Genomic DNA, 11890 nt, shown 5'->3' on the forward strand with positions numbered 1-11890 from the left:
GTTTCTCTGTCTTTAACAAGCATACCCCTTTATTAGTACAGCATCTATTAACAAATACAAAAATATACAGACTATCCATTTGTGGGTGTTGTGGTGTTACAGTTTTTTCTTCTCTCCACACCTCATAGAACCAGAACATGGACTGAGGAAGAGGAACTTTTGTATCAGATTTTTGACATGGTTGGTTATTCAATGTGTTGTGATGTGTACCTGTTAATATATTTGTATATATATATTTTTGTCATGGTGTCTGTTTTAATATATGTATACCTATTAATACTGTGTAAAAATCTTTTGTCATTATGTCTGTGTCACATTATGTCTGAAAGATAAAATGTAGCACGGAAGAAATCGCAAATATTACGTGCAATTTCACATAATATAGATGACAGTGAATACTTTATTGTTCTTTAAAGACAGCTGTCTAAAGTAAAGACTGGTAGCCTACTTACAGTTTAAATGCTGTGTGTAGGAGTGAAGGAAGTATTCAGAGCCATGATCTCCACAAGGAACGAAGAACTGACATTATATTAAACATATTGTCACCGTAGACGGTATGAATGTAAACTATATAAAGTGCCTTTTAATGCCTATTAATCTTGCACATATCGCCGTCTATAGTAGAAACAAATGCAAAATGTAAGTCCCTTACTGACTTCCATCAGTGCCATAAATATGCATAGGCTAGCCTACTCTTTTCAGTAGCAGCGTGGGCAAATGTTCTAGAGATTATCACAGTGCGGGTGAATTGATGCTTTTGGATGTTACATATTGTTCGTTAAACGTGTATTAAGTACAGTGTTTCTCACAGAATTACATAGTTGTGGTCGTAGCTGAGTGATGAAGAGGGACTTCAGCTAGCCGCTGCAGCAACTCAAATTTAGCCTTCGCAGACCCTAGCGCCAAATGCCCTCCCACCCTTCGCGTTTAGTGGTCTTTACATTTAAATTTAGGCGAGAAAAGGTTTATGTGGGTCTTATTCAGAGCACCCTGAGGTCCTGGTATTTTCAGCGTCCATTGCAGCTAAATTTAGCCAGCAAATAATTACCACGAGCCAGGTAGGCTACAAAGCACCGCGAGGTCCCGGTATTTTCAGCGGCTATTGAAGCTAAGTTCAACCGATACAAGTTATACCGCAAACCGGGTTTAGAGCACCGTTCGGTCCCGCTCTTGTCTGAGTCTCTGTTGCTGCCCTTGATTTTCGAGGTCCTACAACGGTTATAAGTTCCATACCGTTTCCCTCTCTCCTCCCGAAAGCGAGCAGGAGGGATTGCAGTTGCACTAACGCTAAAGTAAAAAATAAACCTTTAGAGAACCTCCAGGGGATGTTCTCTGAAGGTTCTCTAAAAGTTCTCTGTATGTCTTTTAAAAAAAGACATACAAAGGTTAAAGGTTATTTTTTGAAACCTTCAGAGAACCATCACAGAACGTTCCCTGTAGGTTTTCTGAACCTCTGTTCAAGGAAGGTTACCTAAAGGTTATAAAAAGAGCCAGTTTTCAATCAAGAACCTTTAAAAACATGCTTAGTCGTGGTAGGAGATCTCTCTTAGACTTGGCCTTCCTAAAAGTTCTCCCTCTTCCCCCCTGAGAAGGTAGTTGTTCATGACATGCTGATTTGAAATTTTAATAAAGGTTTTGTACTGAAAAGGTAAAAATTGTATGTCTGATCTATATTGAAGAGATCCATCTGACAGTGGTAATAAGAGTTTAAATGAATTGATACTATTATTACCACTGTCAGATGGATCAGCAGTTCATCCATCCATCTTCGTCCGCTCATCCGGGGTCGGGTCGCGGGGGTAGCAGCTCCAGCAGGGGACCCCAAACTTCCCTTTCCCGAGCCACATTAACCAGCTCCGACTGGAGGATTCCGAGGCGTTACCAGGCCAGGTTGGAGATATAATCCCTCCACCTAGTCCTAGGTCTTCCCAGAGGCCTCCTCCCAGCTTGACGTGCCTGGAACACCTCCCTAGGGAGGCATCCTTACCAGATGCCCGAACCACCTCAACTGGCTTCTTTTTCGACGCAAAGGAGCAGCGGCTCTACTCCGAGCTCCTCACGGATGACTGTGCTTCTCACCTTATCTCTAAGGGAGACGCCAGCCACCCTCCTGAGGAAACCCATTTCGGCCGCTTGTACCCTGGATCAGCAGTTAACACTGAATTTTTGTTTTTGTGAATTTGCAAAATTTGTTGCTTGGTTACAACAGGATTCAAGGTCTAAGTTTTTAGTGCTGGGATTTTGGTACTGAAGATTGGCAGATAAGACTGCTCTAAAGACATGTTTGTGGCTTTTGAGTTATAAGCGGGATCCTACACAGAAATGCTGAACGTACACTCAAAACTCCATTCAAACCATAAAATGCTCCACATCTTTCATACATTCGGGGTATTTCAACTTTTTAAAGCCACCAATTCAGTTTAGCATATCAGATGCAGGAGGGATTTATTTCTGATAAACTGGATGAAGTGTCCCTTGTGTCGAGGAAATTCTCCTAATTAAGTCTTTAAAAAGCGTGTAAAACAAACTAATACTCCATTACATTACTGTTGCATTTTCTTTATTCAAAGTGAGTAGAAGCTGAGAAGGAGGCAGAAAATGAGACAAACTAATTCAGAGATTGGATGCAGTGATCTAATTGGCAGCAGCAGGCACGTAAAAATGTATGCTGATTTTAGCTATTTTAGAGAAAAACTGCTTTTAATTGTTACTTTCCCCTTTATTTCACTTTATCTGTATCCCAGATTAGTAAATTGTACCCAGAACTGACTAAACACAGTCTAAAAGAACAGACTATAATCTGTGATAATAATTGAAAATACTAACACAGAAAGATGAAATTGCTGTAATGTAATGTTGCCCATTTAATCTACTAAAGACCACAAGTTACAATTAACCACTTTACACAGCTGACAACATAATATACCTGAATAATAACACTCTGGATCCAGTCACTCATTAACACCTGTAGTGGGGAGTAGAGAGAAAATGTAATCAATCATTTTGAATGAAAGAGATGTTTTTTCAACCCGGATTTGTGTCAATTCACCTACCACAGTTATATAGGACGTTTATTTTATGAAGATCTAGATTACTGGGTCCATCTCGCTGGCCGATTGGAATGTAAGGATCTGGTCTGGGGATTATTGTTGGTCCACCATCTTCAGAGAAGGCATATCTGGAGAGAGAAATGAAGTATATGGTATTGTGACACCCCAGCAAAACATGCAAAACCAAAAATGATGTTGCCTCAAAGAGCAGCTCACCTTCCATAATGCATGACAGAGTTGTAGTCATATGGACTATTGAGATTGTTTGTGACCTGTTTCCTGAAGTTATGAATGTGATCTGTAAAAAGATAAAAAGATAGAACACAAAATTTCTTTGGTGAGGAAAGGACTAACTTTGTGGACAGGGCTTTCTGAATGCAATGACACAATGTTGGGAGGTCATCATTCATCCAAACCTGGCATTATGTTTTTCCATACAATTGAGACATAGTGGTCTCGGTCTGAGCGAGACTGCTCATGTACAAAGCCCAGGGCGTGCATGAACTCGTGGGCAGCCACTCCTGACCACATGCACCCAGGCGTCTGCAGTGACAGGGTCTGGCTTCCTCCAGTCTGCCCCAGGAACGACCAGCAGCTTGGGGTACAAAACCGGAAATGACATGTGTCATCATCACATTAGCATAAGAATCATCCTCTGCAGCGCTGTGGAGATAGGTCTGGCAATGTGAGACTATATACGCAGAGAATTTCAAGACATGTAAAAGTCATGCTCACCCATATCTAGGCTGAATATCAAGAAAGTTGACTTCATGAGTGCGTGGAACAAATTTAATACATGTTCCAGCAGCAATGTCTTGCATCCCAGTTTCTATGGTGATTCTGTCCATGTCATCTACAGCAACAACAAATGTTTGAGTTAAACAGAAAGATTTTGACTCCCAATGCATTTGCAACACATCTTTAAATCTTTAGATTCATACCATATAGTGGAGAGATCATGAAGGGAACATAAACAAATCCATCAACTGATTTAGGCCACAGACAGGCATTGCCAGGGCAGGTTATTGCACTCCGTATGTATGACGCGGCAATATCCCCATCTCTGATTGACAGCCCTCGGGGGGCTCGCAACCCTGATGAGAAAAATCATTTAATTGAGTCCAGGGTATTCTAAAAAAAATCATAAAACAACTTAAATCAGCACAATTTCATATAATTTACAGCTTACTTACTCCTATTGATTTCCAGGATTTGATCCATTGCATTCATTTCATTACGGTCTGTAATTTCATCTGAACACAAAAACAAAGACAGATGCAAGTCTCCCTCATTTTTCATTATAATTAAAATGAAGAGTATGATTTACATGCATGTAAGAGTAACTTCTTCCAGAGCCCACCTGAGTATTTCCTTTTTAACCTCACTGTTCCCTCATGCACTCCAGTAGAATTCTGTAATACAAAGGTGCATTCTAATACATTTAGTTGCAAAGCATGACACGACTAAAAGGGGCTTTTGCTCTAAAATAAGTTATTTTGGTACAGACCTTAACAGGTAGAGTGTACACCTGGGTCAGCAAGCCAAACAAGACACCCAGAAGGATCATGGTAGAAAGCATTCTTGTGTTTCAGCTTGGTCCACAGTCTTCCAGTGCAAGAGCTAAATGAACTCCTTGCCTCCACTGAATATATATACCCACTTCTCCTCCAGTGGTTTCTACTGATAGGGCACATGTTCTATGTTGAAGCATGATTAAAGACCCCTCATCATCCAACGTGTGTAATTTACTCAAGTCCACTGCTGATCCGTAACAGGTGGTCCTAATTCTGACCTTCACTTGTGCCCAGTACTTAGCGCATGTAAGATTCAGCACTTTCAGAAATGAAGTGAAGAAAGGTGTTTTGCTTTTGGATGTACTACAACTCAGCAGTTGCTATCCGGAGAATAACTGTCCACCCACTTCAACAGACCAGCAATTTGTGTCTGCCTGTACTGGTAACCAGTGATTTTGCGATAAACTATCAGTTGATAACTGTCTTGACAACAATTATTTTGTCACAGAGGTAAATACATAAAAACAAACCCTTATCCTTCTCCAAATATTATTCCTTTTTTATCAAGGGGCCAATTTGAAGGGCAATGACTGAATAAAGAATCCCATCTGTTGGCAGTTTATGAAATGTTGCCTACGTCACTGCAAGAATAATACTATAATATTGCTGTATCTGAGTTAAGGGTGCATGGTTTCAAGTATGGATACATTCTTGTCATATCACAAATTGGTTCTTTATCAAGCAAGGTGTTTTCTTTAGTCTTCCTCTGATTAAAACACACTTCCATCTAGTTTTCCTTTAATGTGATCAAATGACCCGTACTTTAATTCTTCCAAAACTGCAGGCAAGCATGCATGCAAGTTACATTTTCTTCAAATTCAAATAATCTGCTACTGATATTTTGAAATGACAACACAAACACCCCGGCTCGTTTTCTCAACCTTTTCAACATCAGCGACATGTCTTGTTTAAAAACATACAGAGAGCATGCTAATAGAAAGCTTGAATCAATCTTTATTGAAACTGTTTCCATGATTTAGATCAGTTTATTATATTAGCTATCACATTCCTGTTTCACATTTAATCAGTTTGATTAGTATTCATCCATGCCACCTGCGTAGAGAGAGACAGAAAATGTGACAAGGTTGTATTTGCCCATTTTGCAATACAGTTACTAGCTCTGAAATAATTACTGGAGGTTAGTTAGGATGTTTGGTACTAACCGCATTTATAAAGCTTGTTGATTTTCATCTGGTCAATGTGGCTGAGAGTCGATGCCTGGCCCAGTTTTATGTCCTTGCTGTTCTGGCTGTTCTTAGGAATGATGGTTGGCTCCCCATCCTGAGAGTAGGCATACCTAAACATATCCATGTTATATCATTAGACATAAGCCACAATATAATATCTTGATTGATCTACATGTATAATTATTACTTACATTCCAAAGTGCATGATTGAGCCATAGTCATATGGTAGATCCAGACTGTCAGTCTTAAATTTTTCAAAGTTCCTCAACCGATCTGATGGAAATCAGAAAATATTTTATCTAATCTAAATATTTGTGAGTAATCATTTGGATTTTTGTTGATTTTGTATACAACGTTAAGCATTTTACATCTCTCATTTTAAAAAAAGTGTTGTAGAATGCAGTTGATTATAAATATTCTTCAATTTACCCTTTTGTTGAGAACTCATTCCCCAATGCCACCCCCCTTCCCGTCCCTTTAAATTTACCCCTCCAAATGTTCGGCCACATGATGGTGACATAGTTGTCCCGGTCAGAGCGAGACTGCTCGTGCACAAAGCCTAGGGCATGCATGAATTCATGGGAGATCACTCCAACCCGGAGGCAGTCAGGGCTCTGGAGAGACACGGTCTGTCTTCCACCACGCACACCAAGGTAGGACCAACACCTGGATTACCACACACACACACACACACACACACACACACACACACACACACACACACACACACACACACACACCCAGAGACAGAACATATCATCAGAACAACTTTCAAGGAGTGAGTTTAGTGCTGCACCGTAGAGGAGGAAAGTAAATATTAAATTGAAGGTTTATCCATTTAGATTATATATTTCTTATAATTATTATATTTCTAAAAAAAAAAAGCTGCTGCTACTCAACTCTCCCATTTCACATTTCTTCCACACAGGAAGAAAAAAAAACATTTAGTCAAAGGAGTAACATTTTGAAAAAGACTGCAGGGATCAAACTTTCCAAGCAAATGCTCTCACCCAGACTTTGGCTGGATGTCGACGTAGTCTCGCTGGTGAGTCCGAGGAACAAACCGCACACAGGTACCTTTCTCTATGCTTTCCATCCCTTTCTTTATCAGCTTTGTCTCAATTTCAGCTGGACATTTGTTTAGACAGAGTGGACAGAGAGGAGACAATTAATCAATCATCAAATACAAAGTTGGTGAATCAAAAAAAGTATCCAACTGTAATGTATTGCATTTGTTTACACAGAAAACTAAAATGACGTACAGTATTCAGGTGAGAGCCTATATGCAACATAGACATGTCCATCCACTGACTTAGACCAGAGGCAGCTACGGGCGAAGCAGACTTTGGAGCGCCTTCCAGAAGAAACAGCAATGTCTCCGTCTCGGAGACTGGTAGTGCCGTCTATGATTCGGGAAGCTTAGACAGAAATCATGGAAAATAAAATCATTCTGGAAATGGCAACAGGAGCTCATTTGTTAGAGCGTGTTGTGTAAACTGCAAAAAATGCAAATAAATTGTGTGCAATTTACCTTGGAACTCATTAGCTTTAATGATTTCATCCATTGCTGTCTCATCATACTCTTCACGTTCTTAAAAAGGAGAGTTTTTAGTCAGCGTGTGCGTTTTTACTGCTGTTTCACATTAACATTTAGATCCAATCCAAATTGCATTTACCTTTATAGCCAATGGGGCCCCAATTTGGGCTGAACAAAAATTTCTGCGAAAAAAAAGACAGACAAAGTTGTTTGCAATTCTGGTGCAGTCTGTTCGCAGTCCCACTCCAATCCCATGCATATTTACCTGAGCATGTACCACCGAGAGACAGGTAGAAACCAGGCACAAGATGATAATCCGCTCCATCTTTGCCAGACTGATGCCTTCAGTGTTGCCATTTTTCCTGCACAAACACCTAGCTTTATAGGTGTTTCCAATCACTGTCCAGAGATAATACCCATGATTATCTCAGATAAATTATAGGTTACTGTTGTTTGTTTGTGAGTGAGTTTAATCCCCAAATTAGTTTGATTCATTCATAAACAACAACTCCAACAGTAGGATAATGTGAGGTTTCACTGTGGGTAATAACAGCTCCACTTCAATGACTAGTTTTAAATGAAATGGTTTGTTTGGCACAGGTTTTTGGGCAATTTTAGGCTTTGGATGTCTGATACATATAACAGGAGTGGTGTTTTCTTTCTACTGAAGCTACGTTTACCAACAGTTACTATGCCGCGCTTCTAATTCCATATGATAATTAACACTCGCAAAACCGATGTGTTAATAACATATTCCCATCTTCAATACGTTATGAAAAGAAAAAAAAACATTACCGCCCGAACAGGGACTTGAACCCTGGACCCTCAGATTAAAAGTCTGATGCTCTACCGACTGAGCTATCCGGGCTCTGACACATTACCCGGAAGTGCTTTATATAAAGCGACGCAAAGACGATTACTTGATAAGACAAATGACGAACAGCAGTAGGCATATACGGCAGGTCCTGGCAGAGATTTTAAAAACCACTTTTTACATGATATCATGACCGCATTTTCTGGCCATGCATTTCTGTCAAAACACGTAAATTCTACGGTAGGTTGACGCTAACTCGAAGCTAACCTAACCTAGCTAGGTAACGTTAATTAACATTAGCCTAAATTTGCAAAGTTTGAAATCGGTGGCTACAACGAAATACGTCAATACTACATTACGAATGACCAAGGACAATTACATTTAACGTTACATTAATGTTGGCAAAGTGAGTATTATTGCATCTTTGTTAGAAAACGAAGTATGGTATGTTCACGTGGGAATTTCACCCCTCTCGCAGGATCAGGTCAAAGAGCTACAGAATGCCATCCAAGAAAGCACTCGCAAACTGGTGGAGGCCCAGCAGAAAAGACTTAGTACTGAGGAAGAGATCATTCAATGGTAACGTTACCGTTATTAAAGTCTGTATGTAGCGTTGGATTGGTTAACTTGAGTTGAGGAGAATTTGGTCTCAGGATTAGAACGTAAAACACTTTCTGTCTTCAGCACCTGTGTCCTGCCTGTGGCGTTTTGCATACGTCACACGGTGATTATCCATAAGGTGGTTATCGGTATTGAACGTTCGGCCCATGTTTAAATTCAGGTTTAACATTTCACATTTTACTGTGGCGCTAATTGACAGTTGCCATCTCAGTTTTATAAACGCCATTGTAAGCCAAAGTGAAGTGTTTTTCTCTTTGCTGTTATAGTTTGTTTAACTTTATTATTTAATTAATTATTATTTCAGCATACTCTTGGATGAATGTTACAAGGAAGCTTACCCTGGTCCCTGAAACACTATATCTTTAATCTCTGTCATGTTTCTGGGGCCCTTATGGCTGGGCGATATGACCCAGATGGATCTTCTATCCCGATCAGAATGTCTGTAGTGAACAAGATAGGCCTATTGGATGTTTTCTTTCACCCTTCAAGGAAGTGAATCTAAATCCTTTTTACATGATCAACCTGAGTTGCTTTTATTCAGCCTGTTACCCAACAGTCGATAGCTTCACTTAAAGTTGGCAAAACAATACTTAAGGCCCTATATAGACTAGGCTACTATCACATCATACAGTGTTGACTTTGTTCATTCATATTTTCTTATGAGTCCTGTTCTCATTTGCAGTACCAGAGAAACTGAGCGGAGAGTGGATTTGATGAGGGAAAAAAGTGAAGTTGTTGATACGTTGCAGCATCTGGGTCATCTGCTGCAAGAGGAAAGGCACCTTTCTGAACAACCGAATAGTCAAGCCTCTGAAGACGGGTAATGTGCTGTTACAAACATAGAGAGAAGAGCGAGAGTTACCCTGCATAAACCAAACTTGTTGCCTGTCTGATAACAATGTCACTGTATATTTATTCTCTTTAAGAAATCAAAGGCATGATTTGCAGGAAAGGAATGAGCGCGTCACAAACAAGGCAAGAAGCCTCGCTGCTGAAATTCTTAAGGTGAAAGAGCATCTGGCAGAGGCAAAGGCTCGTAATATGGCTGGTAAGGGGAGCATGGGGGTGTCTACATACTGGTAAACTTTTATTTTAAATATAGTATATGTTTGTAATCTTCCATCTTTCTTTGCCAACAGCACAAGCTTTGATCCAAGCACCAACTGGTAAATCAAAGAGAAATCGAGGCAAACCGAAGTTATTTGAAAATTAAATGGGTTTTTTGTAGATTAATGATTTGTTTTTATAATTGCATTTGATATTCCTAATTAATTGTATAATATATATTGTTGCACCTAATAAAATGTTTTATTTAACCTTGTCCCAGATCACTTATATTTAATAGCCCAGCAGGAAGCTCATTCATATTTTTGTTTATTATAAGGATCCACATTAGTCTTCCTAACCGACAATATTAAAACATTTCATGACGCATACAGGAAAAGGAAAAAAAAAAAAATTAACAAGTATGAAACAAAATGACAAGGAATGAAACCAGAACCCTCCCCCCTCCAACAAAATGTATCAAAAAAAATGACATTATATTACACAACATAACATGGGTTTAGAATTAACATCTAGCTAGCTCACAAAGAAGGAGAATGAATATGTATTACAACAAAAGAAAATATGATATAAAACTTTAAGATAAAAAATGTAAGTGAAGGTGAGATTTGTTTTTAAAACTTTTCTTTCATTTGATAAAACTTATGTTACTTGGGAGATTATTCCATGAATTCTCTCTCTCTCTCTCTCTCTATATATATATATATATATATATATATATATAAAATCACTGTAAGTTATAACAGGTATTGGATTTAGTAGGGGTGGAGTCATATGGCTCCCCTATTGTGAAATGAGTGTGGATATCTGAGCATGTGGATGGAGCATAATGAAGAATAGAATCATCAGCATACATTGTCAAGCATGCCTGCCCAATTACAAGTGGCAGATCATTGGTAACAAATTGCGAACAGAAGAGGCCCAAGGCAACTCCCCTGTGGAACACCACAGTCCAACGCCCTGCTGTTTGAAAGTGTAGTATCTGAAGAGCCTATAAGGTTAAAGTTTGTATAAAGCTCAAATGTGCTGAGACATAATGAGCACTATGTTAGTGAAGTAAGTTTAATGATTTTCCTCTCAGTGGAGTGATGTGTTGAAGAGGATGTTTTATGTGATTCTGTGATTGGGGGCTGAGTGGGATCAATGATTTTATGTGTAGTGTTGGAGCCCCCCAAAGAGACTCTGACCTCAAAGGGACTCAGACCTTTACTTGCCAACTCACATCTATTTACTTTATCTAACATGTTAGCTAAACGTACCCCTTATAAGCCATGTTCTTGCTGCAGCAAGACAGAGTGCATATTGGCTTTGTACTCTCCGGGTTCTGCAGGATCCGTCATGATGCTGAAATCCTTGATGTAATAAACCTTTTATAATCAAGAACAGTGTCAACGAAGTTCCTTTTCCACACATCGGCAATGCAGTGCTGCAACTAAATATACAACAAAAGAGTGCCATTTAAATATACTCTCTGATCTACAGGACAGATAGCTTCTTAACCACAAGATAACTGAATGTTTAAAATCATAACAAATAAGTTAATCAATTAAGAGGTTATGATCAATCGCATCAAAGGCAGCACTAAAATACCGTAGCATAACTGTGCCCACAATTATTAACCTGTCAATTGATACAAGTAGAGTGACCAGCCCTATATGCATGTTGGAACGTAGTGGTTAGACCCTTTGTAGAAATATAGTTTTGAATTTGAAAAAGACACAATTTTTACTAAAAGTTTACTAAGTACAGGCAAGATGATGATATGCTTGCTGTTAGGACCATTGAAAGTTGATATTTTTTTTCACATGGGATCTGAGGCACTAAATACATTTACTCAGTAGGCCTAATGTGATTATGCATAACAATTTCCATAATCATAATCGATCCATAGGGAATTCATCCAGTGTAGTCATAGTTTTTGTTGTTTCGTTTTTTAGTTTATGAGACTATATTTCTACTTTGTTTTCACGTTTTCTGTAAACCTTGTTATGTGATTGTTTAGATATTTGAGACATATTTAAAGAATAACACTTTGAAACATT

General features: G+C 39.0%; 3 protein-coding genes and 1 non-coding gene across 4 annotated transcripts; 1 reads left to right on the top strand and 3 right to left on the bottom strand.

Annotated features, from left to right (window-relative positions):
• Window positions 1-2951: 2951 nt before the first annotated feature.
• Window positions 2952-4629, bottom strand: hce2l1 (high choriolytic enzyme 2-like 1). The gene is made up of 9 exons (XM_078262884.1): window positions 4558-4629; window positions 4411-4462; window positions 4244-4303; window positions 3992-4144; window positions 3786-3903; window positions 3467-3645; window positions 3267-3348; window positions 3054-3178; window positions 2952-2965 (listed from the first exon to the last, which is right to left on the bottom strand). Exons 1-9 carry the CDS (start codon window positions 4627-4629, stop codon window positions 2952-2954), a joined length of 855 nt encoding a protein of 284 aa, XP_078119010.1.
• Window positions 4630-5782: 1153 nt separating this feature from the next.
• On the bottom strand, window positions 5783-7673 carry hce2l2 (high choriolytic enzyme 2-like 2). Its single transcript, XM_078262782.1, has 8 exons — window positions 7614-7673; window positions 7488-7530; window positions 7343-7402; window positions 7074-7229; window positions 6822-6939; window positions 6299-6477; window positions 6003-6084; window positions 5783-5921 (listed from the first exon to the last, which is right to left on the bottom strand). Exons 1-8 carry the CDS (start codon window positions 7671-7673, stop codon window positions 5783-5785), a joined length of 837 nt encoding a protein of 278 aa, XP_078118908.1.
• Window positions 7674-8143: 470 nt separating this feature from the next.
• trnak-uuu (transfer RNA lysine (anticodon UUU)) lies at window positions 8144-8216 on the bottom strand. The gene has a single exon. It is a non-coding gene; the product is annotated as a tRNA-Lys (tRNA).
• A 43-nt stretch (window positions 8217-8259) lies between these two features.
• On the top strand, window positions 8260-10104 carry LOC144525729 (uncharacterized). The gene is made up of 5 exons (XM_078262783.1): window positions 8260-8402; window positions 8641-8741; window positions 9466-9603; window positions 9710-9831; window positions 9923-10104. The coding sequence occupies exons 1-5, from the start codon at window positions 8352-8354 to the stop codon at window positions 9994-9996; spliced, it is 486 nt and encodes a 161-aa protein (XP_078118909.1). The 5' UTR covers window positions 8260-8351; the 3' UTR covers window positions 9997-10104.
• Window positions 10105-11890: the final 1786 nt, after the last annotated feature.

This window comes from Sander vitreus, chromosome 11 (genome assembly GCF_031162955.1).
Source record: "Sander vitreus isolate 19-12246 chromosome 11, sanVit1, whole genome shotgun sequence".
Classification (NCBI taxonomy): domain Eukaryota; kingdom Metazoa; phylum Chordata; class Actinopteri; order Perciformes; family Percidae; genus Sander; species Sander vitreus.